This window comes from Halyomorpha halys, unplaced genomic scaffold, assembly GCF_000696795.3.
Source record: "Halyomorpha halys isolate HHAL.00 unplaced genomic scaffold, Hhal_1.1 Scaffold265.1, whole genome shotgun sequence".
Taxonomy (NCBI): Eukaryota; Metazoa; Arthropoda; class Insecta; order Hemiptera; family Pentatomidae; genus Halyomorpha; species Halyomorpha halys.
In genome coordinates, this window is record NW_027107765.1 from 1,354,478 (window position 1) to 1,377,790 (window position 23,313).

At 30.0% G+C, this 23,313-nt stretch overlaps 1 protein-coding gene and 1 long non-coding RNA gene across 8 annotated transcripts; one reads left to right on the forward strand and one right to left on the reverse strand.

Moving 5' to 3' along the window:
* On the forward strand, positions 1–22,527 carry LOC106680501 (Activating transcription factor-2). Of its 7 annotated transcripts, none has more exons than XM_067046100.1 (14): positions 1–384; positions 461–542; positions 647–795; positions 2,290–2,368; positions 2,446–2,545; positions 3,964–4,048; positions 5,298–5,471; positions 8,511–8,603; positions 9,333–9,415; positions 10,541–10,716; positions 12,797–13,059; positions 13,289–13,443; positions 18,740–18,867; positions 22,227–22,445. In XM_067046100.1, the coding sequence occupies exons 1-12, from the start codon at positions 337–339 to the stop codon at positions 13,391–13,393; spliced, it is 1,437 nt and encodes a 478-aa protein (XP_066902201.1). In that variant the 5' UTR covers positions 1–336; the 3' UTR covers positions 13,394–13,443; positions 18,740–18,867; positions 22,227–22,445. The 7 variants fall into 7 exon arrangements, with proteins under 7 accessions (XP_066902201.1, XP_066902202.1, XP_066902203.1 ...); XM_067046101.1 differs by having other exon boundaries at positions 18,740–18,785; XM_067046102.1 differs by lacking the exon at positions 18,740–18,867.
* LOC136795463 (uncharacterized) lies at positions 15,004–18,682 on the reverse strand. Its single transcript, XR_010843081.1, has 4 exons — positions 18,617–18,682; positions 17,181–17,910; positions 16,951–17,110; positions 15,004–15,288 (listed from the first exon to the last, which is right to left on the reverse strand). It is a non-coding gene; the product is annotated as an uncharacterized lncRNA (long non-coding RNA).
* Positions 22,528–23,313: the final 786 nt, after the last annotated feature.

The following is a 23,313-nucleotide window of genomic DNA, read 5'->3' on the forward strand; positions in this document are numbered from 1 at the left end:
TTATTAATTAAATATATCATTTAAAAACAGTCTGATAATAAACGACTTTCCTTATTTTATTATCAGGATCAGTTGTGTGTTGACAGTTATTATTATTACCTTCTTATTCCAGTTTATGTTGAATTTTAGCGTTTTATAGTTTTAATTTTCTCGTTTGAATTGATTGTTCAATTAACTGCTTGATGCGCTCGGAGAATATTTTCCATAGTTTGTTTCTTATAGTGCGATGTTTTATTGAACTTTCTATGATGCCCGAGTTTATTTTGTTGTTCAGGAAGTTGAAAATCTCCATTGATTGGAATAATATTTGGTTAGTAGTTTGGAAACGTTTATGAAATGGAAAAAATAATGCCATATATTTTTGCCAATAAAGAATATAGTTTGGTAAGCTCTTGTTTATTTTTAAGGCATAGTTTTCAGAGGCTTCATTACTGATAATTAATACTTTTTTTTATAGTAGGCTGATAATGATAAGCAATTGAAAATGCATAAAAGAAAACATGATATGATCTTGTCTTTAAATAAAACGAATCCCTGTGCATGTAAGTCACTTAATCTTATTGTACTGTTTATGTGATACTACCAATAAACCAATAAACTTCAGCTCTTGTATGCTTATCTATTGTCATTAAAAATTTTTGAATAGCTGATGAAACCCCTACACCAACCAGGTTCATAAGGAACTGTGAAGCTATTGGTCTCTTCCAGGACTTACAAAATGTTAATCCTTTTGAAGAAACTTTCAGGCAAGCAACAGAGGCAGTTAAGAAAGGCCAATGTTTAAAAGTTCCGACAGTAAGTCATTACATCTCAGTATTTTTCATGGTAATTTACTTCAACATTTATGATACAACACTGATAATATTTATGTGGTCGCAGGATTAGAGGTACAGAAATTATAATCATGTCTGATGTTTCTTAGACTTTTATGAGAGAGCTGGTTTCAGTTAAATTAAAAAAATAAAAGTAATATTCTTACCATTCTCAAGTAGAATTTTTGAACTACTGCAATTTACTGATTTTACTTTTACTTTCTTTTCCACCTCGAATAAGGAGAGTATTGTATATGGGTTAAATTTTGGATGTACAGCTATCATTAGCTTTATCGGTTTTAACACCCCTAGAGTCCAAAAAAAAGTTTTTTTTGGCTATTTATCTTCTTCATAATTATTTCTTGAACAGGTGGGCTGATTTTGTTGCTTCGTTTTTTTGTTTTGTAGGATGTCCCGTTGTTCTTGTCTACTAAATAAGGTGTCCTGTGTGCAATATCAAATGTGGGATAGCTTAAAATACTTCTTTTTCTCAAGACTGTAGCCCCGAACTTAAAATGCTTCAACTTTTCATATATTATAATATAAATCTTCCAGAAAAAGCAGGGTAAAAATTTTATGAAGAAAAGAAAAATACGTTTTTGTATAACTCAAAAAGTATAAATTTTATTGTAAAGTACAGTCTTTTTTTTTTTTTTATATATACCTAAAAAACCCTATTGAAATCGAATCTGTATTATAAGAGAATATGGATTTGTTCGTTCTAGGATTTTTATCAGATACTTGTTGATTTAATTATCCAGGCAAATCCTTTTTAATAAATGTATATGTTAAATAAAAAACAAACCACTATAATTGATAAATATATATAATCGATAAAATAACTATTGATTCTGAACATTGAGAAAACTCTTTAGTTAATTAAAAAGCAGAGATCACAAATATTTATCTAGTGGTAGTTTTAAATAATACTAACTGAGCACAAACATGGATGCAGCACAAGCGTTTGTTAAAACTCAAACCTTTAATTTGTGCCCGAAAACCATTACTTGACTGATCAGCCTTGTGGCTGTCTTAGTGAATTTGTATTGAGTCCAACTTGTTTCAGAAAACCCAAATAGCCCATCCTTAGGTAGGCAAATGTGAACCTTAATAAATAAGAGTCATAATTTCAGGTATTTTTTAAAATCTTAGAAATGTTTTCAACATAAAGTGGGTTTACGTTCTATTTTTAAAAGTCAAAAAAGGCTCTTTACTAGACTATAATTTAGGAATATATCCATGCATATTTACTATTCAATTATAAATCCATTTTTATTATACTAAAGGGTCATCTACACCCTATGCAGCCTTCTAAATATTTTTAGATAAATGTATGGTAGTTAAGAAGTTAATATGACAAGGTTTTTCTTGTGTTATCAATGATTGCTTACGTATAAAAGACTTAAATTTTGTATAAATGTACTTAGTTATTTTATGAAGTGAAACTAATCAAAAAATTAATATCTCTATTTAATAGGTTCCTTCTCTTGGTAAACCGGCCGGTGAGGATCTACATACTCCTCATATATATTTGAAGGATGATGGGCATTCATCTGGTATTACATTGTTTAAAATTATGTTATATTCTCTGTATTATTATTTACATGCTGCAATTATTACTATTGTATTTTAGATGGGAAAGTTTGTGAATACGAGATAGAAAAAGTTGCTCAATCCGAAATTAGTATCCCCACCAAAACTCCATTTTCAGCACCACCATGCACGACTACAATGTAAGTAATTGTTCATTTTTCTGTGATTATTTTGTGTGTAAAGATTGTTTTTCAAAAAGAAAGACTATTTATGATAATATGTCTGTTTAACATATGGTAATAATATATGAGGTAATACACTTACAATTTGTTATTAAGTGTATTATTATTATTATTATTTTGGGGGGGGAGGGATTCTCAAATGAAAAGTTTGAGGATACAACTATGTTTTGTTTGTTTATGGACTGTCATACAAATTTTGATGTTTCTATCAATTATGTCTTGAATATTTGCAAGATAACAATAGTTTATTAAACTTAAACTAAATTCTATAGTATACATGTAATATTATAGAGATGTGTGAAACTTGAACAGGAAAACTTCGTACTAACCTTCTCTGCTGTGCAGCCAGTTTCCTATCGGCTTATGTGAATAATATTCTTGTTCCAAATCGAGTTGGCAATATTTCCATTCTTGTTTTATGTCTCTATCTCATTTCTAGGATTTTCTATGAATTATAATGTAAAAACTTGATGGAGTAACATTGATAACCAAGTTTTTTGTGTTTTCGGTATACAGTATGCCTACTGGAATTTTAAATATACTAATTTAATTCTCAAAATTATAAAAATTGAAACCAAAATACCATATAGAATTGCTAAATTAATCCAACTTATTTGAAATTCACTACTGCTGAAATTTTGCAAGTCAGACTTTAAAATGTACAATGCCGGAAGGAGTTAGTGATCTGGACATCACCTGTTCAAAATTGATAGAAATTCTGTAGTTTCACAACTGTTTTCTGATTTGTGGGAGATATTAGTTGTAAAAATAATACCTGACTCTTAATTTGTTGTATTACTGATGTCCTTTATGTCACAAACAACGTTATTCCAATATTTTCATAATATTATCATTGAATCTATTGTTTAAGTAATAGTTTGACATTAAAAAAACATGAAATAAAAAATTGTAACATACAGTGTTATTCTAGCCCATGATTAATTCATTTAGTTATTCTTCAATGTAAAATTCCATTCAACTAGAATTCCAATTCCTTAGTCATCCAGCATATATCTTTATTCCCAATATTTATCACTAATGTTTAGATGTTTTGTGCTCTTCTGTCATTTCTCTATTTATTCATATCATTATGGGTTGATTCCATTTATTTCTATTGTTCTCATTTTCAAGCTTTCTTCTTATTTTTTAAAAATCTAAGGAAGGGGAGAGGGAAACTAAAGAAACTTTAGGAATATAGCTTTATTGATATCATTAGAATTAGTTGAAGATCATGTATTAATTCTGTAGTTGTAACTTTATTATTTCTTTTTTATGACAAAAATGCATTATAATGTGGATTGGGTATTTCTTATTCTTAAAAATTTCAATTATGAAATGTTACTAACTTCTACTTGTAATTATGCGTGTATTTTTAGGATCAAAGAAAATAAAATTGATTATAAATCAGCAAATGATGATGTTCACCTTTTTGTTAAAATGGCAAATGGTGCATTAGTACAAGTAAGTTTTTTTTTTTTTTTTTAAATTGAAGTAGTCAGATGTAAAAAAAAAAAAATATTAATTTAAAGAAGAAAATGTTTGAACTTTTATTGTTAAAAATTATTTTGTCTTGTCATGTCAAATGTACGGTATTATGGAGCTGAGTGATCTCTTTACTATAATTATGATTTCATTCCAAGATAATCTTCGTAAAAGAAGAATTTTGTTTTAGTTTTGTCAATACATTAAATGTCCAAGAATTAAAATAATAATTTTATCTTATAGCATGTTGTTATAATGAGAATAACACTAATTATCACATTAAGCTTATATTGCCAATTGTTACATCCTAAATTTAAAAAAGCTCAAATATTATTTGTTATCTTTTTAAAGTTGATGTTGTAACTTTACTCAATTTGTGACCTTCTTACAACACAAGCTAATTCTTCAGATTACAAAAACACTCAGAGAGTATTATTGCATTATTGAATCAGCTGGCAATAAAATAAAGAATATGCTTTGAAATAGTAGGTGAAGTTAAGTGGAAGCTGTAGTGAAGGCCAACAATTAATTTGTAAATTGAGATGGCATGAATAATAAAGGATTTTTAATGGGTAGTAGCCATATCATGGCATCAAAGTTATTTTAGAATTTAATGTTTGGGAGTGGATGGCCTAGCAGTTAATGCTAAAAATGTTACCTTGCTGCCAATAGTTTGCCTTGATTGGGTCAGTTTTTTAGAAAATTGGTTATATCCTTTCATTTTGTAAATAAAATTTATATTTTGTAACATAATTAATTTTTAATCAATTAATTGATAATTTGGCAACACTGCTTCAGACTGTTGGGAAGCTAGCTGTACCTGCTAGCTGGGTCTGTTGGCTTGTAACATCCATTCCTTTAATATCTACTTTTTGTTTTCTTTTTTATAAAAAACAGTAATGTAGATATATTTAAGAATAGACAAATTTAAACATTAATTATAATCATAATCCTGGGATGATGGTTTGGAAGTGACAAATAATTAATGTAAATTAAAAAAAAAAACTGTTTGTTGACAAGAGAGAAATCAAATTAGAATTGTATCTTTTTCCTTATGAGTCATCCACTTTCAACTTCATCAACTTCAACTTGACTCCAAATGAGAGCTATGCATTTAATTCTATTTTCATTTAAGAAATTAATAGAATATTATTGAAGGGATAAATAATGTTTTAATTAAATTTTATATCCTTATAATTATAAAATTAATTTATTTTTTCTATTCTAGATTACCTCATTAAATAATTTTGAAATTCTTAAATCTGGTGTATTAACAAACGGATCTATAAACCTTGCTACCCCTGTTGTACAGAACATTAACTACACTCAGGTTGAACCATCTCCTGAACCCCTTCCCAGTATCAACAGTAGTGCTGCTGTAGATAGCGCTGCTGTTAAAAAGGTAAAGTATGCTTAATTAGTTTTTAGACATTTGAGATGAAATCCTTATAATAAACTTGTTGAGTTTTATGTTGTTTATAAAATTAATACAAGTTTTAGTCTATAGCTTGCAGCCATATTTTGACACACAAATGTCATATGAGATTCTTGACTTTAACATACTTCGCACATTTAACGCTCCAATGCTGATGCCCATAACAGCCTCACAGATGCTGGTACTAGATCTGTGAGTTCCTCCCTTCCAATTTTGATATATTTCAAGTAATAATAACTTGTTATCTGTGAGGGTTCAATAAGATCCTATATTCTCTTCTGAAAAATTATGTTGAATAAAATTTATTAACACAAAATTGGTAAAAATTTATTTTAAAAATCAGTGATAGGAACTGTGAGTAAACAAGTAGCCTTTGAGATGTTAATAACATATTTCAAAAATAGGTTTTCCATGACTTCTATTTTTGACTTATCTTCTGTCAAAAATACAAGAACTTTTTTTGAAGTAATGGTGAAATGCATTTCTTTGATTCATTGATTCCTCATGGAATATCAGCGGGAATACTGGCAAGGTTTCTCAGAGACCCAACACTTTCCTACAGAACAAGTGAAGGTTATAACACTGTCTGCTTTGATTACCTGAGTCAGAAGGATTGATCCCCAACCTGAGCGGCTTAAGGGGAGGTACAAATAAACTACTTTGTGGATCAGGAGATATGGCAACTGCATCAGAGTGTTAACATACTTAGCACAGGCTGCCTTAGTACCTCAAATAATATTTATTCTTTTAACATATCTTATAGTATTTGGTAATATAAATTATTAATTGATCCATTTGATTAATATTCTCCCTGGTAGTTAAAATTCAATAAAATAATGATTTCTCTATTAAAATTTTTTTGAAATTATAAAAGATCTATGGATGGACTAGAAGCTTAAATGTGATAATAATACCAAGTAATTTATCAGGAATCAATCAGATGAATATCATAAAAAAATGTGTTTATTTTCTGTTGTTTTAATCAATTTCTGCCTGATTTTATTTTTAAATTACTGCTCTTTCTATACGGTGTGAAAGTATCTTTTGAAGAAGAAAGAATCAAATCTATTATCCAAACTTCATTTACAGTATGAAAAAAAAAATCTGAAATAGATTGTTCTCTTTTTTTGAAAAATATTATTTTTATAAAAATATAAATTGGTAATAAAACTATTGAAATGACTATGATAAAAAAAAAATCTGTTGCAGTGTGCACATCTTGCAACTTTCTCCTACTAACCAGCTTACGTCCAAAAGTTTTGTGGAGATTAGTGGGCTCGTATTGAAGTTAAGGCTATTTTTGTGGTTTTCAAAATAAAAAAAATCATCAAGAAAGGCGAAAATTATGAACAAATAATTTTTATTTTTCTGTTGCAATAAAAATGTAAGTTGCATTAAAAAGATAACGAAGCCTTCATGCTACAATAAAAGATAAGGTGGTCTCGACTTTTCTATTCGAATCGGTTGTAACTATTTTTCCTTTTTTCTCCTTTATTTATTCATAAAATTCTGTAATATTTTTTATGTATAGATTGTTTATTATTACAAGGAATGAGAACTGGTAATTAAAAAATATGAAAGGTACTTAAGAGCAAGATTTTTTGAAACCTCAAAACGTGAATTTCTGTTGAAAACTTGACTTCGAAATTTGACCTGATGAAAATACTTTCCCTTACTATCTATTTCATGTATAGGTAAGTGAAAGTAAGAAACTTACAAATTAATGAAAAACTACATGTTCTAAAAAATTATGAATTAAATTGGCTGTGTTATGATCTTGAAGTAAGTAATCAACATGTAACAAAAAAAAAAAAAAAAAAAAATGATTTTTAGAGTTTTTATTGTAATTCTTACAGATCTTTTTTAAAAATTGTATTAAAGAAGATCATGTAGCATTTAAAAAAGTATTAGTGTTGATTCGAGTTATAACATGTGGGCTGAAAAGTTCATAGGCTGACACATACATGGTGCTACAAGTATTAAATCCATATGATTCTTATTTCATTCAAAAGATAAGTATATACATTTGACAGCTGTCTGACTATTAGTTTGTGAGATATAGCATTTTGAGTGAAGCAACTTTTGTTTGAAAAAATGGATAAAAAGAAATTTTGAGTGTTAATAAAGTATTGCTTTCTGGCAAAAAAAATATTGATGAAGCCAAGATTTGGCTTGACAAATATTATTCGGACTCTGCATCAGGAAAATCAACTTTTGAGAATTGGTTTGATAAGTTTAAACAAGGTGAAATGAGCACTGAAGATGATGCACGCAATGGATGCCCCAAAGAGGCTGTTATCGACGAAAACATCAAAAAGTCCACAAAATAATTTTGGATGACCGTAAAGTGAAGTTGATTGAGATAGCTGAGACTCTATTGATATTAAAGGAATATGTTGGACATATCGTAAATGAGTATTTTGGTATGCAAAAGCTCTGTGCAAAGTGGGTCCCGTGCGAGCACATAATCGACCAAAAACAACAAATTGATGATTCTGAGCAGTGTTTGGAGCTGTTCTATCGTAATAAACCCGAATTTATCCTCCAGATCTGGTCCCCAGCGACTTTATCCTGTTCTCAGACCTCAAGAGAATGCTCGCTGGAAAGAAATTTAGTGCCGATGAAAAGATAATCACCGAAATTGAGGCCTATTTTGAGACTAAAGACATATACTATAGAAATGGTTTTGAAAAATTGTATGACCACTATAATCGTTGTATCGCCCTCTAAGGGTGCAACTCAAAGGCAACTATATTGAATAATAAAATCAAATTTTATAAAAAAAAAAAAATTGTTTTCTATGTTAGCCTACGAACTTTTCAGCCCTATTGTTAAGTTTAAATTGATAAATGTAACATCCTTCATTGGGTTATCTTAAAAGAAAACAAATTTTAAAAAGTTTATGTTCGTACACAAACTTATATACAAAGAAAGAAAGTAAAAGAAACTGATATAGGCCTGACCTAATGCTTGAAATTTTTAATATGATTTGTTTTTTATTTGCAGAAACTAAAAGAAGCATTACTGAAAACTCCAAAACAGAAAATCATTTCTAATCCCGAACACTACATTGTTCAAGATTCCAAAGTTGACCATCAGGTACCTCATTGCATTATGTATATTTGTTAACTAAAGGACTTGATTAATTTTTGGTATTTTTAAACACAAGTATATTTGTATGCTATGCTTATAGCTTGTTTCTTTAGTTTTATTATGAGTATGTTTAATCAATTTTAAGACAGTGCATGTGTAACAAGAATAAATGAGAAAAAAATAAAGTCTCCAAATTAAATATTAATGTCCCCAATGTACATTACGCTGGAGTTTTGGATGTTTCTTCTTTTTGTCTCTGATAGCATCCAAACCTATCAGGGGTCAACTTCCAGTATTTTCTTTCTGGTCACTTCTATTTTATATTTTCATCATTAAATCTTTGCTTGTGAGTACATGGCCCATTTGCTAAGTGGCCTGTTTTTTCACTCTGCCACGGAACAGAGCTATATGTATTTATATTTTATATAAATATTTATATATTATATTATTGGGTTATATTTTGGGTGATAAGGTAATCCCTCTTTCAGAACAGCAGGTTATGGTATTGGCTGTGACCTTATTTCCTAAACTATTTGATCAATTAAAAGTAAAACCTTTTTTTTCTTTTGCCTCTTAACAGATTTAAAAAATGTCACTTAAACCATTTTAGAGGTAGCTCTTCAGTTAATCAGTGATATAACCTGACTAAAAGTAATCTTTTACTTCCAAGCTTGTTTTTATAACTACGGCAATATTATCTTATTTATGCTTCTTTTTTTTTTTTTTTTTGTTTAGTCCAGAAAAGAAAAACAAGTTCCATTAACAGTGCCAGAGGACCCAGAAACAGATAGAAAAAGGAAGAGTCTAGAACGGAACAGGTATTGAAAGTAATAATTGTAGATTTTTACTACGCAATATTTTTATATACAATAACTTTCTTTATAATGTTCTTCTGTAGCCCATAGAAAAGAGACCTTTCATGGCCATTATAATTAGGAAAATTCTACAACTGGAAAATCTTAGAAACTGATAAACTTTAAAATTTTGTCTTTAAATAGACGAAATATCCGCAAAGCTTAGGGTGGAAAGGGAAGAAAAGAGTTCTGGTCAGTTACAAATCTATGTGTTGTAATGGCATGAATTTTCAAATAGTTAATGCCCCAGTATTTATAGAATAAGTACTCCAGAAGGGTTGCCGTAAAGACAATAATCATGACAGAAGCTTATTATGTTATAGGCAAAAAAAAAAAAAAATCAGTTATATTGGTTTCTATATGAATGCTGCTTGCTTTAAGGTGTTTCTCAATGATATATATTTGATCAAATATGCCGGGATCATTAATATTTGACATTTCAAAATATTTATAAAGGGTAGACTTTGGTACATTAAACTCCTTACACAGTTCACTGTGTGTCTTTCCACTATCATAATCCAACTATAGTTTTAATTTGTCAGTGAATTACATTTTCGTTTAGACATTTTGAGCTCTTTTATTCACTAGTTTATCATATAAAACCTTTGATAGTTGTGAAAAACAAAGCATGTGCAGAAGAAATTTCAATGTTTGTGAACAAATGTGTTGCAACCTGTCCAAACCTTAAAGATAACTTGCCTTACCTATAGAGGCTATCTGTCACAAAATCTATAAGTAATAGAAGCGAACATCGAAAAAAATCTAAGATTGCAAATCTCAATTACAAAGGTTTAAAAATTCTCAGTAAGAGAGCTATATCAATGCAAAAGTGTCAGAACCTCATTGTAATAATCAGTAATAGAGGTTTCTCACATATCCAGGAGCCACTTAACCAGGATACATTGTACTTCATAGATTAAGGAACATCCTGTTTTTATTAGAAAAAAAAAAAGATGAGATTAAACTTAATAATATATAATAGAGAAAATAATTATTGGAGTTATCGGTTTTTTTTAAAAAGAGTATTGGTGTTATTTATTATTAATTTTTTTAAAATATAAGTATAATACCTGCTTTACAATTTTGTAGGATTGCTGCAATGAAGTGCCGTGAAAAAAGAAAAAAGTGGGTAGCTGATTTAAGAGAGAAATATGAAAAAATGTGTTACACTAATCAAGCTCTCGTCAAGGAGGTTGTATTTCTTAGAAAGGAAGTTGCCAGGTTGAAGGGGCTGCTTATTTCAAGACCTCAGATTTGTTTAGAAGGTAATTGTTTACATCCGGACCTGGTCGTGCCCTACTTCAGGTACCCCGATTGTATTTTTAAGTTGTATATAATTAGTTTAGAACAAAGGGGTGGTTGAAAATGTGAGACCTTTTCTGTTAATGAACATGCATATATTTTCTTTATTCAAATATTACTACCCTGAAGGGGCAACTGAGGTAGGTGTGTTTAGTAGTAATCATTTTGGTTATATGATTTAAGAATAGAACTTAAGTGGTCTCATAGATTATATTGGCTTATCTGAGTGACTATGTTGGAAGCTTCGTTGTCGCGGTCACTTCTGCATCCTATTGCAGCTTCCCTCGTCCAGGTGTGTATGGGTGAAATGGTGAAAACCATGAATCTTGGTCTGGTGTCAGAAAGAATAGGTCTGTCTCGATCGGTGGCTGGCCAGCATGTCCTCAGCTGTAGCATGGTAGTAGGGGCGGTCCATGTTCTATCTTGCATGTTGCGATAGATAATTTAGACAGGATCGCAGTGGCAGTGTCTTCGGGGTTTTCTGGTGTCCGAGGTAAAGGGGGGCATCAGAAAATGAGACCCTCGATCCCAACTTTACTCAAATTCAAAAAAGGACCGAAAATATCGGATACTTAAATCCGACAGTAATCTATTTTATTTTTATTTAGTCAAAGGCCCTCTTTGCAATTACAAGTAAAAAAAATTGGTTTTACCCGTATTCTTTGCATATCAATTGCATTATAGATAAGCTTATGCTTCTCGTCAAAATTATTTGAGTTTAATGATAGACCTATAATAATTGATTTTATTTAAGAGAGAAAAGAATTAATGTAACAAAAATAACAAGGGTTCATACTGTATACTGAAACTACTAAAGTAATCAGTATACTGAAAATGAAAAAAATTAAATTATAATTCTCTTTCCTGTTCTGATTTAATATAAGAAACTTCACAAGCTCGATAGATAGTTAATGCCCTCGATTTAAACCAGTAAGCCTTTGATTGTTACAAACATTTTGTCTTAAGTAGTATTGTTGATCCAATACTCTTTCTGTTGTGATCCTCTTCATTTGGCTACCCCGTATTTATCATAATGTTCATGGTTTTCATGTTGTAAGACTCTTCCTTTGAGTCCATCTTTGCTCATTAAATTATTGTTTAAATATAAAAGGTCAAAGAAAAAACTCAAATAGCTATTAAACTGTTTAATATGAGCCATTTTGCTCCATGTTGCAGGGTTCTTCATCAGGGCTAAAAAAGATACCAACACTAAAATAAGGTAACATGGCTAATTATGATTTAAATTCTTGATTTTTTACTCTTATACTCCCCCTTTTTCCTTCTTTTAGTGTGTGCTGTATTTCTTTTTTGTTTACTTTTTCTTTGTTATTATTTTCATTTTCATTAATTTTCTAAAACCTTTTTGTAATTCTTGTTTATTTATATTTTTCCCTGTTCTTATTTTTATTTTCTTTAATGTCCTTTGTTCACTTTTATATAATTTATCACATCTTTTAAATCATAATTAGTTATACCTTAGTTCACTTTCACTTCATGTTATCTGTTTTTTCACTTCATTAACTTATTTTAGCCCTGATGAAGCCCTGCAACATGGGGCAAAATATCAGCCCACATTAAATAGTTTAATTACTCTTTGAGTTTTTCCTGTGACTGTACCTAAACCATCTTCCTTTTATATATTCACATCAATCAACGATCTTCCGATATTATTTAAATAGTCAAATAGTCAATTCAATTTTTTCACAAATGTAAAAAAGCTGCTGAATATTACACAATTGTTCATTATTTTTTAATATCAGTAAATAATATGATATATGGTGTGTTTTTGTATTCAACATATGTTGAAATGTGAAACCTCAAAATTTAAGGCTGTGTTAATTTTTTAATCTGCAGTGTAAGAAGCTGTTTTATGATTATCATTTACGTCATCGTTTTTCTTTCTTATTTTTTTTTTTATCATCATGAATTTTGTCTGACATTAAAAATAGCTTAATTAAAGTATGTTTTAATCTTTTAACTTTTATTAATTATGAAATACTTGGTGATGGTAAAATATTTACAACCTCTTTTTGAATTTTCTAGATATATCACCTTCTACAACTACAGTGAATTTAATCTCACCCTCATCATCACCAAAGAGACCATCTTCAAGCCCAGACTTGAACACTGCCGGAATCACAAGCTCTTTGAAAGGCCCTCGGGAAGGTCTTCGTTTAGATATAGAAGGAGCATCTAGGAATGCAGTAATGGACTTAGACTCACCATTAGTGAGGAAAGATGAAATTTTGTCATCAGTCGCGCCTCCTACTACTCCAAACGAAAGGCTTATTTCTTTCACAGAACTAGTGAGTTTATAAATTTTACTTACCACACATTATTTAAAAAGATTGTATAAAGGTGAGTGTGAAAAGGTTAGTTAGGCAGCAAAGGTTGTAATGCAGAAGTATAAAAACAATATTATAATGTATTTTGAATAGTTTATTTAATCTAATGAAAGTTTCAATTTATATTTTTATTGTGTAATTGGCTAATTTATATATATTTTTATGAATAAATGTCATTCTTTAATTTCAGGATCGTGACACAGAAGTGGTTGAAGTTGCTGAAGAAAGAGCTGCTACAACAGTTATTCAAATTAACCCAAATGCTCTCGCCAAAAGTTCTTTAGTTTTTAGCTGACGGCATGGGAAACCAAGAAATAAATATTTCAAAATACGATGGCACAAATGGTTTGTATTCCTATATCTTGTATGTTTGAATAAAACTATTGAGTAATTAATCCAGGAAACACTGCTGTTAAAAGAATGTATTATTGCTACTATGCGTTAATTGTAAATAATTTTTGGTTTTAATATAATAATCTAACATATAAATGAAGTTAAAATAATATATAAATTTAACTTAATACTAAGTGCTAAAAATAAGCAAAAACCTGCATATAAAAATGGCTCATTATGTTTTTCTCAATGGTTTGTCTCAAAAGTGGAACAGTATTTTTTATGTGTGGCATCCACAAAGAGTCTAATCAAAGGGAACACATAGCGTCCGCCCTCCACAGTTAAGTGAAGCCTATCAGCATATAGGTCCCAGCATGGGGTCACACATATTAGAAGTAGTGGGTAGTAGCTATATTCAGAAAAAGATATTTTTATTTAATTTTTTTTTTTTAGATACTTCATGTTAACATTTTTATTAAATGGTTAATTTTTATAATGATTTATTTTAAAATGTTTTCATTTACTTTTACAGTTTTGTTGAAGAAATAATTGTGCAGAAGCATCTTAGTACAAACTCTGCAGCTAGGATTAATGTTCATATTCTTAGTCGCAAGTACTTTGTTTGTAATTGCAGCTTAGAGATCTCTCAAATGGTTACTTGATATAGTATCAAGTATTTAAAGAGCATTAATTTTACATCAATATAAATATTTTGTTAAGCTTTTTTAAAAGCTGAATCAAAATGTAACAATTTTATAGTTCAACAGATTTTAAAAAGTTATAATTGACTTATCTATGTTTTGATATTAAATAACTGTTTTTATAGAATCTATGTGATAATGCCTGTGATAATTGATTGTCTTTTTAAATATAATGTAGTAAATATAAGAGCTTTTACTTGTATTTACAACACTATTAATTGGGCTCAAGAATTTTTATTTTACATAAATATATTTTTTTAATTATACTAATAATTCTTTAGATGAAATAGATTATTTAGATGAAATTTTAAATTCATTATTACTATTATAAATTCCATTCCATAAGGTATTTCTAAGCGTTAATGATAAGACATTTTATCAAGTTTTGTTTTCATTAACAAAGTATTCTAATCAAAATGTTCTTTATGAGTATATTTTAGGTATTCAGTCGTAAAACCTAGTAACTAACAAATTAAATTTCTAAAATGTCTGTTATTTACAATGTTTTGCATTCGCCCAGCAGTCATTTGCCATAACTTAATACCAACATTATTCCTTTTAAAAAAGAAGTTTCCTGAATATTCTTTCAACAATCTGTCTTACTGGAATTTTGTGGTGGCGAAAACCAAATTCCCAAAAAATGTTAGGTAAAATGTTTTACAACTGAGTGCCTCATTTTATTTTTTACTTTGAAGTTGTATTACTTTAGTTTTAAATTTTAAAATAAATTATTTTTCATAACAATTTATATGAGAGAAAATATAAATAAATATTTGTGTTATAACTTTTTGATAATAATTAAAATCAAATTTTAACTTTTTGTTTTGTATTCCTTCACCTAAGTACATTTACCTAAGATATTTAAGTAAACTTCAAAATCAGGTAAAATCTTTTAATGTATAAGTCGAATTGAAGTACGGTGTAGTCTCGGTAATCTGAATCAATTTCTGCAGGTAGGTTTTTGGATTACTGAAAGTATCAGGAAAGATTATCACTCTCTCTCTTTCCATTAACATTTCTTCAGGTGCTGTGAGTCTTGTAACATCGCTTTATGCCACTAGCCATATTTTGGGCAGCAACAACTTTTGTTCTTTCTTTTACATCCTCAGTAATGCTAAGTGATGATTTGATTTGTTAAAATTGTTCAACTGTTCATCTATAAGCGAAAAAATTATAAATAAAAAAAACTATGGATTTATTTAAAACATGCTAAAAAATGAGTTCACCAAAAAAATTTGTATTATACAAATTTCTATAGTTAATTAAATTAGTTTTAAATAATCAAATGATTTATACAATAGATATCAAGTAATTCCCATTTCAACAAAATATAATATCAAAACTTTAATAAGAATTAGATTACTCGATATCGAAACATGTAGACATTTTCACTTTCGATTTTCATGGTCGTAATAACATCCCTATAGATCAGGAAGTTAAAAATGTCTTTACACAAGAACAATTTTATTTGAAAACTAAAATGTCATTGCCTACTTAATTTGCTCAAATAAAATAATTTCTCAAATTTTTTTTATAGCAGTTCAGATTACTGAGATTACACTGTATACAGTAGAGCACTGTTTATCTAATTTATTTTTATTTAAATGTTAGGATGTTGTAATGCTGACAGTTGTTTATAATTATACTCAAAAAATATAAATAAAAAATAATATTAGCTATTAGAACTTTATCTTTTTTAAAGTAAATATTTTCTGTTTTGTTTTGTTCTTATGTTGCTTTATCACTCAAACTCCAGAGCTGTAATATTTTTGTCTGGCTCATCCCTTGTTATTTTTACATCCATGCAATCGCTGGTTCAAATACCAGTCATAAAAACTTTCAACATACATCCTGACATCCTTTTAGTTTTGATGAAGTATGGCTAAGTAACTTAAACCATTACATTTTGAATTCTGATTGCCGTGGGTTTTTAGCCTTGGCAAAGAAGGAATTTTGCAAGTCCCAAGTGTTATAACAGAGAAATTGCCAATATTTTCTTTGTTGACTTAAGTCACAAAGCGAATACCTTCCTCTTTGAAGCCACAGTTTTTCGGAGCAATCTAACTTGGGAAGTTGTTTCAAACCGATCCAATTTCTCTCTTTTACCTTTTCCAGCCAAAAAGTCTAGATTAGTCAAGATAATAGATGTCTAGATAATCATCGCTATGCTGTTTTGTGTTTTATTTATTTAACCAGAAGAATTATTGTTTACTGGAAAAGTCATGTTCTCATAAGTTATGATTCCAGAGGCAAAGTTATATTCCTTAGAGTATTAAATATTCCTTATATTCCTTAGAGTAAGGCCTTATGAGATGAAAGTTTAGTAAGAAATATATATTGAAAAAACAAAAACAAATTAAAATCACCCCTTCAATTTTTTTTTCAACTTAATAAACAAACAACAATTATCTTAATGTCAAAACAGGAAAAGTACTGGAAGATCGATGATTGACTGTGTGTGATAATAAAAGAAAGATGGTATCTGTGCGGTCAAAGAAAAAACCCAGATAGTTTGACTATTTGAGTTTTTTCATTGACTGCGCCCAGACTATCTTCCTATTATTTTTACCATTAGGAGAAATATTTGATTGGAGCTTCAGTTTCAGTATTTTAAAAATAAAGGATTAAAAACAATTTTTAATAATTTTATCATTAACTTCTCCAAAATAACTTATTATGTAGTTACCTATTAATTATTTTTTTAGACTTTTTTACAAAAACCGTTAAATTAATTTTATGAATCAAAAAGATGAGAAAAAATAGTTAAGTTTTTTCTTAAAAAATAAAATAAAATAAAAACTTCCATAACAATTACTACCTCATCTTGATACAAAGACTTGAAACCCATGATTGATTATGCCAAGTTTGAAGTTAAGGATCACTTTTCTTACAAGGGGATAGCTCATGGTGTTGATACTTTTCTTTGAGAAATTGGATATCATTCCTTGAAATTTACTTCTAATTTTTTTTTCTGATCCCTTCAAAGCAGAAAATAAAAATTAGCTAATGCATTAGGTGAAGAAAAACATAATTCAAATTGAGTACTACCTTTTTCTACCATGGGTACTTGGAGGCCTTAGTGAGATACTTATCTTTGTATTTAGAAGCACGTTCTGTTGAAACTCCTCCAAGAGGTATTCTAATTTCAAATAACTCAATTAAAAATACTCATGACTCCCTACAGCAATTTTGAGAGAAAAATAGTATTGAGCTGAGGGCAACCTGAGACTGAATGAAGGCCACAACTGGATCAGAAGATCAATTTGCTGATACTATTGAGAAATCGACATGATACATGCTCCAAATTGAGCTATATACCCATCTCAGTGCGGACCTAGAATGATGGATATAGAGGGAGCAGGAATTTCATCAAGGCACCCACAAGGATTCCCCAATTCCATGGAATATATCAGAGAGAGAGAGACGATTATATGACGACTAGTAATCAGGTTTTGTTCACAGAGGAGCCTCTCTTTGATCTGTACTACTCAAATATTGTAGACTGATTGGTACAGCATCCCAACTAGCCATTCAGCCCTGATCTTTCTTTTGTCATTCCAACAGTATAACCATCAAGAACGGTACTACACATTATAAAAACCCTTCTGTTTTTCTCAAACAACGCTAAGAACCATTTTCATTTTCATCTATCATTCCTTTATGATGAACGGATCACCAATTAGCATATGGTGTTTTCCAAAAAATGCTTCATTTTCTGGGCGAAAATTTCGAGCGAGTGAACCATCGTCAAAAATTTTCCAGTTTTTCATGTAGCTTCCTGGAATCATAAAAAAACAGTATGCAACGTAAAATTGAGCTCAAATAACTTTTTTGGGTCCAAACCCAAATTTGTTATAATAGTGGAAAAGAGCTTATCTGTTAACCGTGGATGGAATGTGAAATGTTTTGGAAAGCGGAATATATTAAACTAACCAATTTGGATTCAGAAAGAAAGATAGTTAAAAATTATATGGGTAGAATTAACGAAAAAACTGAAGAAAAGGTAAAAAAAATTGCCAAACTCAATATTAATGTAATTCTCATAGTGGGAAAAAGGTCCCGAAACCGTGCTACAATCGTTCTTTTAATCGTAATTTTTTTTTTTTTTGTGATATCACGGTTTTGCTTCCTAATAAAGATCATTTAAAGTGTGCTACTGTATCTTAATATTTATCTATCGAACTTGGGTTAGCAATGTCTTAAACTCAAATTCTCACTACTATATTATTATTAATCAATTAGTTATTAACCTTATATGATTAAGTTATCAGGAAGCAAAACTGTGAAATTGCAAAAATAAAAATAATATTTCAAAAGAACGAGTGTGGCACTATTAAGGGGCCTTTTACAGACCATGGGGATAACATTACCAATTATGTTGATAATTTGTTTGTTACCCGTTCTTCAGTTTTTTCGTTGATTTTATCCATATGATTTTATTTCGTTAAAGTAATAATAGGTCCTAATTTTACATGGAAACTTACTCTAATTATACTGTATGCTTTGTCAAACTTAATTTTGAACTTCTATACTAAAGAGTTTTTGTATTTTCTACAGGAAACTGTAGAAAATACATATGTGAAATGTTGAAATCATTTATATTGCAGTTCTGACGATGAGAGAAAAGCCCGGATACGTCGGAGACAAAAAGAAGTAAGCCGGTATAATACATGAAGTAGTAGAACAGAAATAGTTGTTTGCTCTTTGGCAATAACCTTTCAGATTGTGCTGACTGGTAGGTTCAAATAGTGGAGGGAAGTTTTATTGGTTTATCAATTGTTTTTACCTATCAATATTTGTATCCATCTTAAGTTATATAGATTAGAAATATATAAATATTAATTACAATGTATATGAAAGTTTTGTGTTGAAAATGTTTTTTATTTCTTGACCGATGCCGATTTATATGCAGTCAACTTGGTGACTTTTTAATAGTGTCATTATCATGTTTGGGAATACCTCTTCACCGTTTGGCCAAAAATCTGCCACTCCAGGAACAACAGGAGGCTTTGGTCAACAACCAGCATTTGGAACAGCAAGTTCTAGCACTGGTACATTTGGAACTTCTCAGCAACCTGCTTTTCCATCAGCTACTCCAGCATTTGGCCAAACATCAACTTTTGGCCAAACAGCTGCTGCTCCTTCATTTGGAAATCCTACAACACAGCCATCTTTTGGGACTTCTACAACAACACCAGCTTTTGGAGCACCCACATCTGCACCTACATTTGGAGCAACTACAACTGCTCCAGCTTTTGGAGCACCTACCTCTACACCAGCTTTTGGAGTACCAACATCAACACCAGCTTTCGGAGCACCTACATCTACACCAGCTTTTGGAACACCTACATCTACACCAGCTTTTGGTAATACTGCCCTTTCCTTTGGAACAACGCAACAGAAAACTGGTTTTGGCACACCTCAGTCTTCTGTAAGTTTTGGTGTTGGAAATACTCAACCATCTCTTACCGCTACTACAGCCCAGACTGGTTTTGGCTTCACTAGCAGTGTAGGACAGCCAGGTTTTGGAGCGAGCACTACAACTACTTCAGTTCTTGCAACATCGACGGCTGCTACCCCTTCTGTAAATTTTAATCCACCTCAAACAACATCTGTAGGTTTTAATATATCTAAAGCTCCAACACTTAGTTTTGGAACTCCAACCACTGCTACACAATCATCTCTTACTTTTGGTACGTCATTAACTCCTAAATCTGTCACGTCAACTGCATTAACATCATCAGGTTTTACTTTTGGTACTGGTACTACTACTCAAGCTGCCAGTACAACTCAAGGTCTTAGCAGTGGAGTAGGTTTAAGTGGTTTATATTACAGTTCAACTGCTATTGGTGGGAAGTCCATGTTAACTATAACTGGCAACACAGCTACTCCCCTGTACGGAACAAAATCTTCTGATTTGAATGCAAGTAAGTCTCAAGGACATGTGCCTCCAAAATGTCAAGCTGTTCATCCCTTAGTGTTAGAAATGGTTGAATCTTTTAAAAATCACATAAAAGACCAAAAGCATTTGTGCCTAGAAGTTTCAAGAGCAAGTTTGAAACCTATTAACAAAATATCCAGCGATGCTGAAAATGTTAAAAAATCTGTTATGAAGTTAGAACGAGCTGTGAATAAAAATAAGATGCTAAATTCAAAATTGAAAGAAGAAACTGTAAAAGCTCTTGCTGATGTAGAAATAGCCCAGAAAGCTATGGACTATCCTGGTGGATTTCCATGTGATAACTCGATAGTTACTGATTATTTCTTGCAACTAGCGAACAAATTTCAAGCTCAGGTAGTTGCTCTGCGTATTGAACTTGAAAACACTGAAAAGAGTATTATGTGTGAGTTGAATCCAGCTGCCTTCACTCCTCAAGAATTGTCTACTACAATGCAGCGTTTATACGAATGCTTTGTTGCTCTAGCAGGAAGATTTCAGTTTGTCCATGCTCAGATTTCTAATCTGAAAGTACAGCATCTTGAGCTAAGAAAGAGAAAATTGGAAGATTATACTGACATTTTTAGTAAAAAGAACTTTAGCATGAAAGCTACCAATGAAGCAGTGTCTCTAACTATGGGGCCATCTCCATTTTCAGGTACTTACAAATTATTTATCATGCTAAATATCGATGGCTTACTTCACAGTGGTGCTAAGTACATTTCCTCTAGCTTTACAAAAAATACGATTGAAGGTTCTCTCTTTTAGGAAAAAAATAACTTTTCAATAATTTTTTTGACTGAACAGATTTAAGTATAAATTATAAATCTATTCAATCAGAAAATTAATTAAACAGTTGTAATTTTCTTAAATGAGAGAACCTTTAATTGTATTTTTCAGAAAGTTAGTGGAAATGTACTTAAAACCACTGAAGTAACCATCAATATTCCATTATGTGTGTATTATTGTATATCTTAAATTTATAAAGCTTTTTAAAATGTATTGAAAAGTATAGTAGTTGGAAATTCGCTTTGCCTTAGACTATAATTAACGTGGAAGAAGTGGTACTAGTAATTCGGTTTGTATTTTAAAATTTCATGGTAGAATTCTATTTTTTATAGAATTAAAATTAAAGATTAAATAATTGGAATATTTTTTCTCTTTTTACTTTTAAATGGATTAAGAACCTGAATTCATTCTGTGTTGTCCTTATGAGCCATATATTTTATTTTTTTAGGCCCTAAAAAACTATTTGTCTAAAGTTTTGTTAATTAAAGTTGCCGAAAGAGGACAAGGGAAAATTTGACCAAATAAGTGAGAATTTCAAAATTTTTATTTTGATTATTACTGGTTTACATAAACCACAGATGTCTACTTCCGCTCGCTATGCTCAGTCAAAAGCAGTCAGCCAAAAACAAACCCTCTTATATATCTTTTCAGTGGAGGTCAGGCCTGTACTAATTCATAGCATTCTATATGAATGGGGTTTGAAATCCACGCTACTGGAGCCTATTTTGTAAAGCAGTCCCAACTAAATTATTTCCTTGTTAAAGGGAAGAAAAAACTTAGTTACCAGTATGGAATTATAGTTAAACAATTACAGGACAAAAATAAAGATAGTTGATCATCACACACTAATGTTTTTTAGAAAATTACAAAAGGTATTAGCTCAGAACTGCAGATTAAATAAACATATGTTTAACCTCAAGCTAACAGTCACCCTTGTGTATGTTCAAATTTATCTGACATAACTTTAAATTAAATGAATTTAATGTGTAAGTGTGATTTTTAAACAGTGAGCAATTTTCAGGTACTGATTTTCAACAAAAAAACTTATCTTCAAGAATAATGAAATTCTGAATGTTCTTAAGTTAGCTTAGCTAAAGCCACTATCAACCAAATCTGACATAATAAAAAATAATTTTTGCTAGCTTTTAATTTAGACCTGAAGTTTAGATGTATTTGAATGTAAAAAATGTTGTGCTGGAACAGCTGTGTCAATGAGAATTGTGCATGATTCTACAATGATACTCGGAAACCATTTTATTTAAATAGGACTTGGAAATTTTCTGTTGTTAGAGATTCACCCTTAACTGCGCTTAGTTAATATTTGAACCATTTTCTTAAACTAATGCTGTCTTATTTTTATTTTTTAGGTTTTAGAAATTATCATTCAATGAACATGAACTCCTCATCTCAACAACAGAACGAAACTCTTCCATCTTTATCTGCTACTGCCATGGCTCATTCTTTTTTAAATAGTTCATTGAATAAATCAGCATTACATAACACTGCTTTGTTAGCATCTCCGTCATCATCTGCTCCAGGATCAAAAAGAGGAAAGAGATGAAAAATACATGCCATGTTTTTCTAATTGTATATTGTTTTACTTACAAGGTGTTTATTTAAGAAAAAGATATTTATATGTTTAATAAATAATGAACACAGTTCTCAATGCGTCTGCTACTTTATTTATTTCACTCCTATTGGCCTTAACTAATCTAGGGAATGAGTCTTTAATTTTTTTTTACTTTAGGACTGACTGATATCATAATCCTATAGTCAGATTAGTCCAAGTAATTTTCATAATTCAAATCTTATAAAAAAAAAAAATTCACATATAAAGAATTTCTGAGAACACTCAATCCTAGTTATTACATTTAATAAGATTTCTTCTCTACACAAAGGAATAAGACACACTTTATCAAATCTAGATTTATGAAACCTGTTTATAAGATAATTGAATATGTATTAAAATCGAATGCAAATGTTTCTATTTTTTCATTTATTTACAAGAATTGGTCTGTTATTTTCAAGAGAACCATTGGCTCTTAACAGTATTTTATGTGTTGAAAGATAACTAATTAAATTTACCTAAAAGTGCTCTCATAGAAGAAGGAATTTTGTCTAAATAAGACTTTTTTTGACAAGTATTAGGCTAACAGATCTTTTATAACTATCCAGTACACTCATAGAAAGGTTGAATTATTTTATTATAGGTAAAGTCAATTGATGATATATTTTAAGTTACAATATTTTATTGTTATTTTAGTATTTCATATTGTTATTATACTGTTTCACATCATATCTCCACTATTTATCAAGTTAATGAGAGCTTAAATGAATCTATAGTTATTTATCCTTAGAAAGTAATAATTTTAACTAAGCTGTTCGGCAACCTGTAGAATCTCAGGAGTACTGCTGAATTTATTTTGTCATTCCCACACTTGGCCATTTAAATGG

What these genes read in the sequence shown, in the direction of transcription:
- LOC106680501 (XM_014420254.3), top strand. Translation starts at nt 19,078, where the DNA reads ATGTTTGGGAATACCTCTTCACCGTTTGGCCAAAAATCTGCCACTCCA. An exon ending in GGGGCCATCTCCATTTTCAG is followed by an intron (nt 20,729 to 22,226) that starts GTACTTACAAAT and finishes TTTATTTTTTAG; the next exon opens with GTTTTAGAAATTATCATTCA.